The sequence below is a fragment of the Euprymna scolopes genome, chromosome 10 (assembly GCF_053919585.1).
Source record: "Euprymna scolopes isolate OS-2025 chromosome 10, ASM5391958v1, whole genome shotgun sequence".
NCBI lineage: Eukaryota > Metazoa > Mollusca > Cephalopoda > Sepiida > Sepiolidae > Euprymna > Euprymna scolopes.
Window position 1 is genome coordinate 64,330,616 of NC_136491.1, and position 19,334 is coordinate 64,349,949.

General features: G+C 32.1%; 1 protein-coding gene across 3 annotated transcripts in view; it reads left to right on the forward strand.

Annotated features, from left to right (window-relative positions):
• The window catches only part of LOC145286021 (SWI/SNF-related matrix-associated actin-dependent regulator of chromatin subfamily A containing DEAD/H box 1-like), a 148,180-nt gene that overhangs the window by 12,145 nt on the left and 116,701 nt on the right, over positions 1–19,334 (forward strand). For 2 of the 3 annotated variants that reach the window (XM_080134639.1, XM_080134640.1), the window contains exons 2-3: positions 11,901–12,099; positions 14,908–15,158. In XM_080134639.1, the coding sequence (XP_079990765.1) occupies positions 11,901–12,099; positions 14,908–15,158 (450 nt within the window). Of the gene's footprint in view, positions 1–1,358; positions 1,462–11,900; positions 12,100–14,907; positions 15,159–19,334 lie in introns of those variants that run through there. The other variant, XM_080134641.1, reaches the window with a different exon arrangement.

Here is a 19,334-nt window from a genome sequence, read left to right on the forward strand (position 1 = left end):
AGTTTCTATGCAATGAGAATATGGTGAGGGTTGCCATTCGGACTTTGAATTAATTGTAGGGCTAAGGAAAATTATGTGTGAACATACTGAAGACTTGACAGAAACAAAAACAATATTAGAGGGGGGAGGGCGGTTAGTTTCACAAAAATTTAATTTCAAATAATTATCTTACAGAAAGTTAAATATATATGTGTGTGTGTGTGTGTGTATTCGACAGGTAAACAAGTCAGCAAATGTTATATTTAGTTTTAATTTAATAAGAAACTGTGTTACGAAATTTGGAAGAAAATTCCATAAATTTGTTGATTTCTATTTTCGAGGTTGAAGGTTCCATAGGTCGTTTATACTATGCTGGAGCAGGTTGTAAAAATATCTTTCGTTTAATAAGTAGAAAAAAATAACGGGGTTTGTATTACTGTACACATAGATTCGAAAAAGTTATCAAAAAGTAAGTACATAACACATAGATGTTATCAAAGGCAAGATAAGTTACTTTTCTACCTAACTGGATATGTTTTTAGTGTTTTTATTTAATGTAACATGTTTATTCAGCTCGAAAAATATACAGTGCTTACCGATGTATTGGAAAGTTAAAAATGGCGACCGACTATCTCTTTCATACAGTAAGTTTGGGAAAATGAATTAAAAATAAAAAACAAGTCAAAATACTGTTAAAAACCTGCCGAATATATATCCGCCTATGTCACGGTAACATATATTGAGTCAGTTTCTAACAGTATTTTGTCTAGTTTTTTATTTATAACTCATTTTCCCAAACTTATCGCCTCAAAGAGAGTCGGCCGCCATTTTAAATTTTCGAATACATTGGTAAACACTGTTTTTCGAGCTGAATAAACATGTTACATTAAATATAAACACTAAAAACATATCCAGGTAGGTAGAAAAGTAACTTATCTTGCCTTTGATAACATTTATTTGTTATATATTTGTTTTTTGACAACTTTTTCAAATCTATGTGTATAGTAATACAAACAAGATTTTCATACATCTTTTGATTTGAAAAAAACATTTGTGGCTGTTCACAGTAAAACATTGTTTTAATTTGCTGTTCAAAACTAATGCAACGAATAAAAGTGCATGCAAGCTATATATCTACAAAAGTTTATTTTGTTTTTTTAACCATGTTTTTAAATTTGACCAGAAATGTGAGAAATTATAATGGATTCATAATGCCGAATTGGGTGGGATTGTTATTATACATTCTGAAAACCGAATAGTTCTAAACTAATGTTATTCTGATAACAAAATAACTCTAATTAAACATATCAGAACATTTATATTCATATTTTCATGTTTTTCTTAATTCGTTTGTGAATAAAAATTAAAGAACGTGTGTTGTTTACACTGTGCTATGACTACTACTACAGCTGCTTCTCCTGCTGCTACTAATACTAAATTAATTTGACCAAACTCGAGAAATAGAAACATTTTTTTTTCCGGGTAGGTCCTTTTAAATTATTATCAATTACTGCGGTTCTACTCAACATAGAATAATACTTTTAATTGATAAAGATAGTAAAAAGAATGATTTACTTACTAGTGGGTGTCCGATAGAATTTTTTTTCAAAATGTTTGATACTCGTCATATTAAAGTCTTATTTTTGACACAACAAAAAAAGAAATGGTCAAAAATATTTCGGACACTTGACAGTATTAAGATTAACACCTCTTCTGATTGTTTCCTAAATTTCATGACAAAATTCTTCATACAATCATGGTACAGGCCTTTAGAAAATAGGGAGGGTCATTACAAAACCTTACCAAAAACGCCATTTTGTGACATTCACATTTTTATCACTTTATTTGCTTAAAACTCTTTAAATATATAATGTACATTTCATATTTATTAATTCATTTGAAAGTATATTCATTTCCGAACAAAACAGTAGTATTTTGAAGACTTGAAGTGCTTTGGTTTGAAAAATATGGCTATTTTAGTAGAACTACCTTGAAATTTGTGATTATCCAAAGCGTTTTTTTCGTCTGTGTGTATTACTAGTTTAAACAAAAATACCTTTACTAAAGTTATGGTTTTCAGTAGTAAATAAAATACGCAAGAATTTATTTTTTATTTTTATTTTTTTTAAATATAAATAAAGCATCATAATTTGTAACAATAAAATAAAATAATTTTTATAGGAACATTACGAAAAAAAGCCCCTAAATCTGTATTAATGAATTCTATATAACTCGAAGAAAAATAAATACAATCAAAAAGTAGTTGAAAACCTACAAAAAATCTATGATAAATCGGCTTTCAAAACTAGGTTCCTCATTTTTGTCCACCCATTTTTGCCCGTACCTACTATTTACTTGCCTCTCCACGAGGACAGTTAAACACAAGATTAATGTGAGGAAAATCCAGCTTCCCAAAAAGGTCAATCTGGATAGAAACAAACAAAAATTGTCTCAGTCATGAAGGATTTCCTTTCACTGACAAGAGGACAGAAAAGGCGAAGTGTAGCATCAGGATACTACACTGTGATCTTGGCTCGAAGTCCAGGTAGAGAAATAAAAAAAAAAAAAGGCGTCTTAAACTGGAAAGTTTAACGTAATAATGTGTCACTCGGACAAGAAATGTAATTGAAAATAAAACCAAATTTATCAAAAATTTGTGAACGATTTGTTAGCTTTAGTAAAAAATGTTTTTTGATATTTAAATAAGTGGGCAAAAAATACTTAAGTTTTCCAAACGTCACGTTTTCTGTTAGTGACGTCACTTGTTTTAAATGAAATTTATTTTTGTCTATTTGTTGTAATTCTTGTTAAGTGTCACACCCCTTAAGAATTATGACAAATAAATAAAAATAAATTTCATATTTAAAAGTAATTTGATGTCCAAAATCTAATATATTTATATATTTATTTAATATTTTCAAAATCCAATAATTATGAATCACTAACCGTAAATATGGGGGTCAAACGCCTTCTTAAAAAAAAAAACAAAAAAAACTCCTTTAATTCTACCTCTAACCCTAGGTACAAGTGGCAAGCCTCCTCCTCTTAAAACCTTCTTTAGCCCTAACAATAACACTAAGTGGCGAGCTCCTCACCAAGCAAAGTTCTTTGGTAAGCTGCATATAAGTGTCTTAAAAAAAAACAAACAAAGAACCTTCCTTAAAGAAAAGTGCACCATTTATCACCCATAAAAAAGTATTAGTCAACTGTCTGAAAATGCTAGAATGGTCTTGAAATGGTGAATTATTTTACATTAAATTTATGTGAAATTAACTCCCACACTAAATTCTAAAATTGTTTTTGTTTCTATCAAGTCTTCAGGGTGTTCACACATAATTTTCCTTAGCTCTATCATTAACCCAAAGTCAGAGTGGCAACCTCTCCACCCTCTCGTAATTGCACAAAGACCCTCTTAAAACCACACATAATCGTCTTTAAAAAAAAAATAATAAAGGTGCACAGGATTTATCTCCGATAGAAAAAAAAATGGTTAACTGCCCTAAAACGCTAGAATGACTCAAAATGGGAAATCATTAAATTCTAAAATAATACTTGTTTATCATTCATTAAAGTTTTTCAAGGTATTCACACGTAATTGCCTAGAAAGGTAAAATCGCATATTTTGGAGAGGTGGTCAGATGGGGTGGGAGGTTAGCGGAAGGTATTAATCTACAATAATACTAAAGAAATATTGCAATATATTCATTTTTAAACAGTCTTAGATTTCGATTTCAGTTTTTTGTACATATAATGCATTACAATTCAACTTTGAATTCTTTAACTTCTTTTCTTTTAATGGATACATAGCATTTTTAAGAAATTGCAGCATATTTATGTGCATTTACTGCAGATTATTTGGAAACCATTAATTTCTGGAGATTTTCAGTGGCATATTCTAATTCCTAGCACAAAAATACACTTACATAGTAAATTTCATTTCTTAGTCTTGTGTTTTAACAAAGATATAGCATTTTTACTGAAAAAGTAGTGTAAAAAATGTGACAAAATGCATATGGTCTTAAAGAGGGAAAAATATCCAAACGTGTGAGGCACAAAAATAGTCATAACTTCCTTAATTTTAATTGGATTTTAAAAAATTTAAGAAGATTCTTTTTTTTAGCTCATCAAGCTCTTTCTATTTATTCCAATATTGAAATATTTTAAGCTATTTCAAATTTTTCATGTGTATTGCTAGTTAGAGAAGCCAAGCCAATTACTGTCACTGAATACATGTATTTAGGTGCTAGTATCTAGGGAGTGTGCTACATTTTTTTTTTTTTTTTTTTTTTTACATGGGTGTCACCACTTATGAAGGCCCAGAGGCCACTCGAGGATAAGGGTTAATAGGTATACATTAGTCATTGTGATTTTAGCATAGTAAACAGTGGGAATTTTGTAACTTGGATTACTTAGGGGGACGATTCAATTAGAACTTGTTCACATTGGACTTTTTCTTTTTTTTCATAGGTATCAACACATTATCAAGGCCAAGAGGCCACTCAAGGATAAGGGTTAAAGAGTGTACAGTAGAAATTGGACAATATAATAATCATTAGTAATGAAAATTTGTTAAATTTGATAACTTATATGGAACGGCTCATCAAGAACTTATTTACGTTAGACTTGAACACAAACATATTGTAGTCAGCCGGAAAACGGAAGACAATTCCACAGGCGTGCAGTTCTAATAAAAAAGCTTTGTTCATGGAATCTACGTTTAGGTTTAGGCACAGATAAAGAGTGGGGGGAATTATTGATAGTGTTTACAGCTAGACGAGTGTTTCTTGTGAAAGTTTGGCGAGAGGGGACCATAGATTGAAGCTCAGTCGAACACTTTCCATGAAAATAACGATGCATCAGAGACAAACTCGCAACATCTCTTCTGTGAGATAGAGGTTGCAAGGAAGAGAAAAGGACATCTCCTACGAGGCTACGAAGTCTATTTTGAACTCTATCAAGACAGGACAAGTCCTTTCTAGCAGCTCCTGCCCAGATGTGGCAACAGTATTCCATCCTTGGACGTACCTGGCTCTTATATAGATAGAGAATTGCATCAGCAGTGAGATATCTACTGGATCGATAGAAAGATCCCATGATTTTTCCAGCGGCCTTGGCAACAGATTTGATGTACGTGTTCCATTTAAGATCAGGAGTAATGGTCAAGCCCAGAAGCTTGTCAAAACTTGAGGCCTCCTGAAGACGAGAGCCATTCATTTCAATTGATGCCAGATGGGGATCAGAATGTTGATGATGTAAAGAGAGAAGCTTGGTTTTAGATGCATTAAAAGTAACCAGCCACTCCTTTCCCCATTGTACTACATGCTGAAGATCAGAGGAGAGAGAATTGGAGAGAACTTGGTCGTTTACTGTCTTAGATATGCTACCATAAATGGTAGTGTTGTCAGCATAAATGTCTACAAATGTAAGGATGTGATTTGGAAGATCATTAATGTAGATCAGGAAAAGAGTTGGGCCCAGGATGGACCCCTGAGGGACACCGGCATTAATACTGTGAGCTTCTGATTTTTGCCCCTCAACTACTACTCTTATGAACCTATCAGAAAGAAATGATTTAATAATTGAGAAGACATTTCCAGCTATACCATAGCTAGAGATCTTATGAAGTAAACCTTTATGCCATACCCTATCAAAGGCCTTAGATATGTCAAGAGCAATTGCCCTAGAAAGGTTGCCTCCGTCGAGAGATTTGCTAATCCTATAACTGTAAGCACATCTGCTGTAGATCTAGCAGAACGGAAACCATATTGAGTGTCACTAAGAAGGTTATTTTGCTACATCTATGCTGTCCGAGACTTGATTGATTAGAGTACAGTCCTGGGTTGAGGGAGAACGGTAAAGAAAATATAAGTAGTTAACGCTATGTTGTAAAGTTAATTTAAAGGACATGAAGGCCTGGTTATGTGATTCTAGTTTAGATTTCCTAGTCACAAGGAGGTTGTTATGAATATAGACTCCCAAGTCTGTGCATGTGTCTGTCAGTCCTTATGACAAAGTTTCACCTAATTCTAAAATATCTTAAAGAGTTTGCTAGGAGAAATGATTCTACATCATCTGTTAGTTCTAAGTCCATGGATATTTGTAAATGTTTGCCTGAAAGGAGGAGGCTAATTGTTGTTTGAGTGTGCATCTGGTTTGATAGTTATTTTGGATTGAGCTGTCATTTCATTTTATTTCATAGTTTCGGTTTAGGGTAAGAGATGCAAAGTGGATGTGCATAGCCAGCATCAAGTAGACCATCAGCCGACTCTTCGTCGACAAGAATGTGGCTTTGAGAATGACCACCGGAGATGAGTACAGGGTCTCTTTCCATATATGACATGGCACTACAACCATCCTGATAGTATACAATGGATGATAGAGCAGTTACTCTATGGGCTACTAAAGAGTTAGGGCTCCTGTAGTGTCAGTCAGAATACAGTTGATGCGCAAACTGTCAAACTGGTACCCTCAAACCTGTCAGACAAGAGTGGCCCATCCAATTATGTTAGCATACATGGTAAACAAGCACACTCAAAATGTCCAGTTTTAGGGGAAGCGAATGAGGCAGTATTGAAGCGGATTCATTGCCCTAACAAGGCTAAGCACTGGGTATCTCTAATGAGTCCCTGTGATAGTACCTCTGCTCCTGGCTAATAGGCAAAGAAGGGGTATGGAAGCCAGGCGATAGGCAGAGCCTACTTTTTTCATAAACAATCTAAGGTTTGCAAACTGGTGATTTGATTGAATTACCAGCTCTAGGGAGGTTGTCGATGAGAACTGAGTAGGTCCCCCTCCCCCATTTGGTGTCACCATTATTTCAGCCCATCGAAGGAAAAGAAAGATATAGTTTTTACTTAATATAGATCACTTTAAGTATAAGTACAAACTATGGCTAATAAGTGTCTATCTTATAGATAAGCTATAGAGTATAGGTATAAATTATAAATAATTCATGCCATCTCAATATAGATAACTAGATTTTTAGTACCAATTTTTAAAGTTCTACCTTCTAAAATTAAAGACCAGAAGATAAACCCCCTCTTCCATGGTATGATGCAATTCTCTATCTATATAAAAGCCAAGTACGTCCAAGGATGGAATACTGTTGCCATATCTGGGCAGGAGCTGCTAAAAACAGCCTATCCTGCCTTGACAGAGTAGAAAATAGACTTCATGGCTTAGTGGGGGATGCCCTTTTCTCTACCCTTCAACCTCTTTCCCACAGAAGAGACGTTGTGAGCCTATCCTTGTTTTATCGTTATTTCCATGGCAGGTGCTCGTCTGAACTCCAATCTCTGGTCCCCCCTCGCCAATCTTTCACGAAAAACACCCGTCTAGCTGAATCCACTGTGAAAAATTTCCCCCACTCTATATCTGTGCCTAAATCAAAACGCGGATTCCATGAACAAAGCTTCTTTCTTAGAACTGCACGCCTGTGGAAGTCTGTTCTGTCTGCCTGCTTCCCACCGGACTACACCTTGGATGTCTTCAAGTCCAATGTTAACAAATTCATAATGAACCGCCCCCTTAAGTAAACACTTCATCAAATCTCCACACTAACGTAATGTACTTGCAATAACCCCTATCCTTGAGTGGTTTCCGGGCCTTGATAAGTGGTGATCACTGCGTAAAAAAAAAAAAAAGAAAATGCAATATATGTGATTTTATAGCTGTTTGGGGCAAAGAGCAATTGTTTATTTGTCCAGTTGGAACAGAAGAGATAATCTAGCCTACAAGAATACAGTATTAATATACATTAGGATATGCAGAAATTTGGGTAGGATTTAGAAGTATAAGGATTTGGAATACTGTTTATCATGCAAAACAGATGCAGGCAGTCATTTTGGAGGCAAAGTAACTAGCCCTTTTAACTCAACATTTATAAAAGAATTTATACCAGTTATTTTAGTATCATACATAAGTAACCATATGTATCGGCCAGTATAGGCCCTATATTTAAGCATACATTTAGTCAAGGAATGATAATTTATGATTTTTAAAAAGATTATCAGTAATTAAGAGCAGAAAAACAAGTTTAGATTTTTTTTTTTTTTTTTTTTACACAGGCATCACCACATTATCAAGGCCAAGAGGCCATTCGATGATAAGGGTTAAAGCGTGTACAGTAGAAATTGGACAATATAGTAATCATTAGTAATGGAAATTCGGTAAATTTGTTAACTTATATGGAACGGCTCATGAAGAACTTGTTTACGTTAGACTTGAAGACAACCATATTGTAGTCAGCCGGAAAGCAGAAAAACGGAAGACAATTCCACAGGCGTGCAGTATGAATAAGCAATAACTTAGTAAGCAAATAATTAATTAAAAGTAATAACCTTTTCACAAAAATTTTGATTGCACATTGTGTTCAGCTAGATTTCTACTTGTTTTCAACCTGTGGTCAGTACTTCATCTCAGCATTTATTTCATCTATTTTATTTAATATATTTTATCAGGAAATAAAGATGGGAAATTAAATTTATGTCATGCAACAACTTTACAATAACAATCTAAACCAGTCAAGCAAAGCCATTTGCTCTGTTTGTGTGAAAAATATATAGGAATGGGGAGTCAGGGTTCATTGTCCTAATCAGGAATCAAGGCCAGACACAGAGTATCTTGGGTGAGTCCCTTATGTTGTAACTGCGCCTGACTAATAGACAAAGAATGAGTATAGAAGTTAGGCAATAGGCAGAGCCTACCTACTCCTTAGTAAATAAATAAAACTTGTAGAATAAAAAAAAAAAAAAATCAGTAAATAAGATATAAAATTATAAATAAATATGAATAGTCATCTCTTTCAGTCTAGCATGAAGTTAACATGTGTTAAATATAAGCAAACTTAGCATTTGTTATCTCCTATATAATAAAATGACTGCAGAAATTACTCTTTGGGCCAAAATATCGTAGGTTTGCAACAACAGATGCCACATATACATCTAGGCTAATAGCCACTATCTTGTAACGCTTTCAAACCTCATTTTTTTTTTACACATTGTCATGATAATAAATGCTACATTGCATCCTACAAGCAACACCATCACAATCACATCTTTAGAGGAAGGAGTCCCTATAAATATTTAGTCCTACCGCTACTCCCTGTTGTCACCGGATTGAATTCTACACGTTCCACAGATTCTGTGATTATACCGACTGTAACTGGCTCATAAATACATGGACCTAACGTAATCTTTACAATTTCCAATTCATAAATAATAAATGCTCCCTTTCTAAAGTCTGTCCATTCTGATTGGTTGAACTCTATTAATTCTCATATTTCGGAATCCAATTCTGTGCTTCATAAACGAATGCTTACTAGCATTAAAATATAGCATCACTAAGAAACATATTACGACGTCTTAGTCAAAACAAAAAAAATAAACAGCCCTTGCTATATAACGTTAAACATACTACATGTAGATTGGGGATGTTTTAAACCGGCGCATTACATATACATTTATATATTGAAGACTTTAGCTCCCAAATATTTGTGTCTTTTACATTAAGACTAGCGGGGGGGGGGGTGCCCGGTGATGCCTGGGTGTTTTAGGTAAATCAGAACTGGGGGTGGGGGGTAAATAATAATAAAAAAAAAAAATGTTTTGGTAGGTGAGTATGAGGATCGAACCCAAACCCTTGAGGCAAAGGTGGAAATTAAAGTGTGAAAAAAAAAAAACATGCAACGTTAACCATTGGGCCACCGCGACATACAACGGAGACACGTTTGAATTTATTTAACTATTAAAAACAGGTGTCCGCAATAAAAGTTAACTCTGCTGCTTCCATTTGACATAATTAAGAAGGTCAAATAGAAGTCACACAGCGTTTGGGTTTGTTTACCCAAATTTGACTGTTTTTCCCCCAACAGATGTTGGGGAGGGGGAAACCAGCTCCAAATTGTCCAGATTGAATAGCAACTGTCTGATATACAACATTGATCAAAGCTGATTGCTTCTGGATGTTTCCCGGCGCAATGCCGAGAAGGCTGTTAACTTTTAATTAGTTTCGCTTTTTATACGAAAAAAACGAATCAACACGTGAGAAGCCAAAATAGCAATAATTTTGTATAAGTCCACGCAAATAAATCTATACGCTACACGTGTTCCCAAATCGTAGATATTATTATATAGGGGGTATATAAACAGTTCTAAGCAATAGTAACCCCCCCCCCTGGGAGCGTGTGCGAAAGAAGCCTTTGCGAGACATACACGAAATGGTCACACACATTTTGCCTTTTATATATAGATTTCTACTAAAAAAAAAAACAACATACACAAAAAACAATTGGAAAACTACTGTAGTTTCTTTGTAAATTATTTTACCTTTTCCATGCGATTTGATGAGATTTATAGGTTTTTCGGTATTATGATAATAATTATTGCATGTAAAATTGTTGCGACAATTTGTTTTTATGTAAGAACGTTATGCTTTCTGACTGTCAGCCAAGCAGTACATGTGTGCACATTGTTTGGCTTATGGCAGAACTATTTGGTATTCGTTTACAGGTTACTCAAAAACATAGAAATGTTGTTACATTAACGTGATTGTGAAAGGCGTGAGAAACAACAAATTTAACTTTTTTTTTTACCTTGAACATTACATTAATGCTATATAGAGATTGCTGCTATATTAAAGGTGTTAACTCTGGACTAAATTGAAGAGGTTAGCTCCCAAAGATTTGTAAGTTTTTTTTTATTATGCTGAAAAAGATCCGGAAACTTATTGAACAAAATACAACAAACTTATTTTTTGCAAACAATTTTTTTTTTCCACAACATGTTTCTTTTCATAAAATCTTATAATTTCATTTTTTTAAAGACCAGTTGTAGTAAATAAGATGCGATTATTTGAACGCTAAACTCTTCAATATAATAAATATATATGAAATGCATCAGTTTCTAAGCTCACCAATCTACATAAGCACAAAAATAACAGTGACGTGTAAAATACATAAATGCTTATATATTTACACACACAGTTTTCTCAGTTTAACTTTATGAAAATCTGGCTATATTTATCAATTAGATCTTTTTTGGCCTTTTTCCTGAAATATTTGGCTTCAAATATTTAGAGTATGCCAACCCAATTAGGGCCAGCTATTGGACACATTTACCCTTTTTGAAATCTTTAAAACAAACATAACTTTCAAATTGCAAAATAATTAAAATAAAAAAAAAAGAATTGGTGGACCTGAACAATGCTGCCCCTATGATTTAATTTTTATATTTTAGACTACTCATAAAGTATCCAAGCGATTATCCACGCTTACATTTGGAAGTATAGTGTTCTTCTACAGTAAATACCCACATTTTGGCCACTCCTGTTAATGCTACCATTAGCATTTATATTTCTTTGCAATTTTTGTGCATATTTCCACGGCATTTATCATAGATTACATGCTTAGCTTTCACATTAACAAAATACCTTGGGAAAAATTGTATACACCTTACCGATAGAAAAGGGAAACATTTAACGGCTAGGGGCAGCATTAACAACTAACATGGCAAAATAAGTGTGTGTTCCATTTATTGAAACATTATCATTACAAATTACTCTCCGACTATTACAGTCATTAAAAATACTACTTTAAATTTCTTTTTTAATCTGAAAATAAAGCCTGTACTCGATGAGAGGAAAAATTTAAAAGCTAGGGGAATCATTACTCAGGGTCATTATTTTTTGTTTTATAGGTAGGGTGGCGGGTATACTCCCACACGGGTCCTGCGGGTTACATATATATATGTATTTTCAATTTTGATGTTAATTTATATTTCAAAATAGATGATTAGTTTTGGGACACCCTATGTATGTGTGTGAGCATATATATTAATTGATTATAAAATACCATAAAGTAAAATGTTTTTGTTTTTTTTTATTGTAAAATATTGAAGTTGTTATATACTTTATTTTTCTCCCAGCTAATAATGAAGTCAGAGATGGCACATCTCCAGTATTTGGAAAGAAAATTCCAGTTGAGGAAACTGAGTCAAAAATAGATTCTGAAAATTCTGATACAGATGGAGAAGAAAGTGATTGGGACAGTGACGAACATCAGGATTGGTCTAAGCGCGGCAAAGTAAATGGATTTCAACGTATAAAGAGAAAGAAAAAGACTGTGTAAGGAACTTCCTCTTTATTTTTTCCACAAAAGTCAAAAAATTTATGATTTGTTCTTTACTTTGCTGCTTTCTTTGCAATAACCTCACCATTTAAAATTGTGTACTCTTGTCTATTTATTGTTGTGGCTAATCACAAACTCTTAGAATGTTAATGCATTTCAATAGGGGAAAAGAGTCACCATGTTGAAATTATGATCGCACAATGTTTAATATGTTCACTTTTGCACTACTTTGTGAACCTTATGTTTTGATGCACTAAATGCCAACTGAAATGAGCATTTGTGTGTGCGGCCATATTTCAATAAACATTGTGATATTTGTAACATTTTCATGAAGCAAAATAAGTTTGAAAAAAATCCTTGTTTTTTTACGAAAATGCAAAGATTATTGGATTTTAAGCAGTTTTTAATGGAAGAGTAACTGTGAAGAAACATGTTTTATTTTTCTCTGTCAAGGGTCAGAATGCTGCTCTTTTTTATGCTCTCTCTCTCTCATATATACAGCATTGCTCAGTTTCAAGTGGCCACCCAGTACATTTTTATAATTTTTGCCTCAAAATGTTTTTTTTCTTTTTTGTTTGTTTTAATTAGATTGGACCTTATATATTAGGTTATTATTAGACATGCTATTCATTTTTTTAGTGTATGAATATGGCAAAGGTAAATATGATAAACATTAAAAATTTTCTCTGTAACTTGCAATAGAAATAAAATAAGAAGCTCCTTGCAAATACAGATTCGTCCATAAATATATCTCTTTCTACATGTAAGAACTTTAAGGAGACATAATTTATGTGGTTTGCAAAAAATCTATTAAAAAATGAGGCATGTTGCTAACAGGAAAAGTTTCTGTTTGAAAAAAACAAAATAGGAACTTGATAATATTGTCTACTCAGATTAATGCAAAATAGACCTCTATCCAAGGGGCCGAATATGTAAGAACAACCCCATCCCTACATGGGAAGTATAAATATGTCGTGAAAACCTTCAAAGAGGCAAATTCCTCTATTAATATTAGGGGATGTATTAAAGCTAACTACTGGAGAGAGATGCATCAAACTGCATAAAGGCAACTTGAATAGTTTTAAATACCAAGATGGATGAAACATACATTCCAACCCACCAAAATATACATGTATTTATGCAGGATGGAGCAAAGTGCCACACCTAAAAGAAGAATTTTTTTAAAGAAAAAGGTATTACTGTGTTGGCTGACTGGCCAGCGTACGGCACAATCACGTTGACACACCGGTTCTTGCCAGATCACTGAAGTTAAGCAACATTGAGCCTGGCCAGTACCAGATGTGTGACCATTTGGGAAGGCTAGGCGCTGCATGTACCTTCTGGGAAGGTTGGGCGTGGGGCCAGCACCCTCACCCCGTAAAAAGAATTCAGTCGCTACAAAAGCATCTACAAAGTTGTAGATCGCCTATGCCCCTTAGGGGCTCAAGGATATGGATGGATGACTGGTTAGCACAGTCCTGACTTAAACTCCATAGAAAATCTTTGGAATTTTTAAAAATTTAAATTGGGAAAATATACACCAAGGAACTTGGATCAATTATGGGCCAATGATCAATTCAACAATATCCCAAATTCTTACATAAAAAAGCTCTATGATTCGGTGCCAAAGAGGCTAAGACTTTGTCTTTATAACAAAGGCTAGCACATAAAATATTACAAGCAAAAATGTAAAAAAAAAGTGAAGAGCTCAAAAGAATTATTATCAATAGAACAAATATTTATGTAAAAAACTTTAAATTAATAAATGTAAGGATATATACAGCGATATACCTTATCAATTTAAAAATGTTCTGTAACTTTGCTCAACCATAATTTTGTTTCTAATGGTCATAAAAATACAAAAAATCAAATTATAGTGGAATTAGTCATCTGTAAAATTTCAGTTATATTCAACAAATTTGATTCTGTGTATTTTAATTGGAATTTGATGCATCACATTTTAAAATAAGTTTCTTATTCTGTTATCATAAAAACACATGAAATTAGAAATCATTGGATGTTTATTTTATTCTCTTTTCATATAATTGTTTTAAAAATAAGAGATATTAGATATGAAGCCAATGTCCAACAACATATGCCATTGGCTTGTAATAGTACTTACATGATCTGCACAAAAAGAAAATTTCAGTATTTTTGTTTATAAAAATATTTGCCTTTTGGATAATTTCTCTTCTCCCTCTCCTCTCTCTCTCTGTTAAAACTAACTATAAAACAAGACACAAATTGATTATTATAAACAATAGGGAATATCACTATAAATTTTGATACTATTTAACCCATAGCTGGAAAGAAAATGAGAGGGAGAAATTTAGACAACAGACTAATTTTTGATCTGGTCTTTTTATCTTTAAAAATTCAATTGGCTTTGTAAACTTTGTCCTGATCCAAATAATCTGAACTCAATCAACTGGTCAGTTTTTCTAGTATTTATTAAAAATAAATGATAAAAATATGAAATATTTTAATCATTCTGAAGACGATACAATTTTATGCAGCCTGCCATCAGACTTAAGTGTTTTGTTTTTGTTTTTTTAAGAATATAGTTGGAAGGAAACAAAAGCTTCAAAACAGATTTAATCATCTAATTTATTAGGAAGAAAGTTATCAGTGTTAAAAATCCAACAAATGGACCTTATATATTAGGTTATTATTAGACATGCTATTCATTTTTTTAGTGTATGAATATGGCAATTTCCTTAATGCATTGTTATCAAGTTCTCGAATCTTTGAATTTTTATGAATTTACAATTTAAACCGGACAGACTTACATAATTTCTTTTCAGAAAGAAGGCTGTAAAACGAAAATATAGACGTCCTGTGTCTGATGACAATTCAGATGATGATGAAGACACTAAAGGCCACTACACAACCGTGACAAAAGCTGTGTCTGAGAAGGACAAGGTGAAAGTTGCTGAGCTGAACACACTTGTTCTGCTTTACCCACACAAAACTCGTGATGAATTGGAGGAAGTTCTAAATAGCAGTAAGAACTTGGATGATGCCATCAACAGCATGATGGTAGCAGATCCTGTCAGTAAGTAATAAAACTAATTGGGGAGAGTTTTGCTTGACCAGGAGAACAGATGTTTGATTTTTATTCTAATGAAAAAAGACTATCACTTTATGCACTCTGTTTTTGAAGTTAGCTCAGCTGTTGTAAGATTAGTCTGGTATTAACAAATTATTGATTCAATTGTACTATAGGGACTATTGAAATATTTCTTCTAATTTCACTCTCTGATCATCATAAATTGTATTTTTAGTCCAGAAAATATGTTCTAATTTACTTTTTGTAGAAAATCTAACTTTAATTCAATGTTTTAAATGCTTGCAATTATATTTCTTTTTTTTTTTTTTTTCTTGCAAAAAAATATTTTGTACTATTTTAAAATTTAATTACACTCAAAATAAACTTTGTAAAATGAAATTTGTTACTGGAACATTAACAAACTCGAAGTAAGAAAACAACAGAAAATATTTGGAAGAAACGGTTTATCAGTTGTTTTCACTTGTGGGGTATTTCATTTCTACTTGTCGTATCATCAGGAAAGAGTATATGCAGTATATCAGAGCCTTCCTCTTGATGGCTTTTTCATGTATTGCCCCACCCCCTCATTGATTACCACATTATCTTGATTTGATTTAAATTAAATGAAAATTTCAATAATGTAATCAAAACTGAAAATTTAATAGCTTAGTATCTCCTATGTTATTCAACAGCTGAGCAGCTCAAATCTTTGTTGTGCAAAAATGTGTTCTCACCATAAAAAAATATATTTAAATATATGAATAAAATATATAAACAAAATAAATTCTTTTCCTCACAAAAGTCTCTTATCTTCTATCATCTGTTTTTCTTGACTGGTGTTTTAGTCAATCCTTTTTCACCATGCAATACAAATCTGGTAGATAACATGATTGCATTCTTCCAACTGTTGATCATATTTGCCAGTGGAAATTTGATTCTTGAGTTTTCTTACCCCCTGGCCCAATTGCTTGAATATCTTCGGCACTGTGGTTTCTGACCTGGCCTTAGTTTTCCAACGTCTTATCTGTGATAATAGAACACCACTTACAAGTCATTAGACGAGTAGCTCATCCCATTTTGCTTCAATGAATGTTCATTTCATATTGTGAGTTGAATTTCCCTCCACAGATGCATGGAAATCTTCTTTACTCATTATCTGTTTGAGTTGTTTTCCGATGGTTACTTTTTAATCTATCCTCCTCCCTCCCTTTTGGTTGATATTGAGGTAATTTTTCTATATTTTTGTCAGCAGCTACATGAACTCTGAACTGCTGGCCCAAGTTTATTTGGTCTTTCGGTTGTCGCTGGTCTATTTCCAGTCACCATTCAATCTATTCTTGAAAGTCAATGAACAGGCCATGTCTCCATAGAATTAAATTTACTAGCAAAATACTGGAGCATTTTCTTAAAAGATAAATGAACCATTTGCATATGTGTTTTACAACAAATGCACCTATGCGTTATTGCCAGTGAGCGATAAAAAAAAGATCAAAGTCTTTTTACATATGCATGCATAGTTTTCGTTTATTTTATCATCGCTTTTCAATGTGTGGGTTGGGATCTTATGATTGTTGAGTTTCTGTTTAACTCATCTACTCATGCAAGGAAACACATGGAGACTTGCTGGGGTTTGCAAGGTTTTATTCAGAGAAGTTGCTTTTTAGGGGAGAGACTACATAAATTTGATTTTCTTAGCCTTATAATTGTTGACATACTAGCAGAGTCGCTTAGATTCTCTTTACATTTTTAGGCATATCTGACCTTTTGTTTTCTAGTTCCAACTGTGTAGAAGCGTGGTTCTTTTTTCCTGAACATATATTATTTCTATGTAATACTATTCGGTTCGACACTTGTTTTTCTAGTGAGATAACTCTTGACCTTCTCTTCAAACATGTCAGTTGCACTGAGTATTTCCGTTTGCTGCCTGTATTTAGGTAACTCTTTATAATAGTTAACATAATCTGTACTTTCTTGTATAGGATTCCAGTTTATGACAAATGGCAGAATCTCACTAATTACATGCAAAACAAACTTTGAATATTTATTTTTACACAAAAACTAAATTTTAACCAATTAATGAATTTAAAAGCAAAAATAGAAAAGTGAAAATGTTTTTGGTGATAATTAAAGAATAAAGATCGAAAATGAAATTGTTATAACAGATAAAAAATTTGACATCAAATTACAATTTTATATATGTTAAAATGTGAATTAGAATTTGATTTTAGAATAAAATTTCACAATAAGAAACTAATTAATCCAAATTTTGGGTGAATGCTGTACAAAGTAATTAACAAAAACCTGTGTTGAGTGAAATTTTTCTGTTTGTAACAGAATAAATCATTAACTTTAAACTACAGCATTTTCAACGCAATGTTATGATGCAACATTTACAAATAAACCCTTTTAACTTACAATTTCCTTCTCGCATATATCTTGTCCAATATTTATATGTATGAAAACATAAAAATGAGCTTTCTAAATATATAACTTGCATGTGCTTTTATGTATTGCTTTATTTTTAACAATAATCTAAAATAGTATTTTCTTTTAACTGTTGAGAATGCAGAATAAGTTTTTTTTCTGACTCATTCCATGCAAAATAGAAACTGATGATGTTGAAGGAGTTTCCTTCATAATTTCAAATTTTGGAGCTGTTTTTCATTACATTAAAACTAAATATAAAATTTGATAATTAATTTACCTGTTTATTTTTTGTTGCTGTTGGAAAAAGTAGTGACTACATTTGTCATATATATATATATAAGGTTGGTGCAAAAATGTTTTTTGACATTAAACTATATATATAAAAACGACACTATTTTTGCATCAACGAATCTCAGAATTATTTTTATGTAAATATTAAAATTTTTTATTGTATACAACTTTCATTAAAATGTTCTAAATTCTGAAAAAAAGTTGCACATGCTGATATACCATATATATATATATATATATATATATATATATATATATATATATTGTGTAAAATGATTGATAATTTATAATTAAAATTAAAAATCTGTTTCAAAAGGAAGAACAAACAAAATCAATAAATTGTATGATCATTTCAGAAACAATGTTTTTATTGAGACAGACAATACGTCTTGGACAATAATTTTATCATTTGATTTTATAAAACAAAGTCTCCTCGTCAGCAAAAAAAAGTGGGTGGGGGTTTAAAGACACCAAAAATAAAACTGGCATTTTTTAAGTAAGGCAGATATATCTGAAAAATATTTGAAATATAAAGAGAAACAGTTATTTTGATGTTGAAGTAAAATAAAATAGGGTGGAAAAATAAGGTTAAGAGGGGATATCTTTAATATTTCTAATAAAAATATATATATACCTTTTATTCGTCTTTGAAGTTTGTATATATCCCCATTTCGACCATTCATAATCTACATTTAAAATAACATCCCAATTAATGGATTGACGATGATACTTACGGGCTTTAAAGGCAGATGAATAAAAGGTGTGTGTATATATATATATTTTATTAGAAATATTAAAGATATCCCTTCTTAACCTTACTTTTCTACCTGATTTTATTTTATTTTACTTTGTTTATCAACATCAAAATAAGTAACTGTTTTTCTTTATATTTTAAATATTTTTCAGATATATCTGCCTTACTTAAAAAATGCCAGTTTTATTTTTGGTGTCTTTAAACCCCCACCCACTTTTTTTTGCTGACGAGGAGACTTTGTTTTATAAAATCAAATGATAAAATTATTGTCCAAGACGTATTGTCTGTCTCAATAAAAACATTGTTTCCGAAATGATCATACAATTTATTGATTTTGTTTGTTTTTCCTTTTGAAACCGATTTTTAATTTTAATTATAAATTATCAATCATTTTACGCAATATTAAAATAGCTCTAGGATATCTATGCCTATCGAGCTTATTATATATCTATATTACAACAAGCACTGTTTTCTTTTAATTGTATTAATACATTTACTAATACATTAAAATAAACTCTGCTCTTTGGACTGTTATTCTAATCCCCTTAAAATTATATATATATATATATATATATATATATATATAAACACACACACAGGAGGGAAAAAAGTAAGTCCACACTTGTAATTTTTTCAAAAACTGTAAATTTAAGCTAAATTTAATGTAACTGTTTAAACAAACTATACCTCATTTGATTGCCCTTTTATTC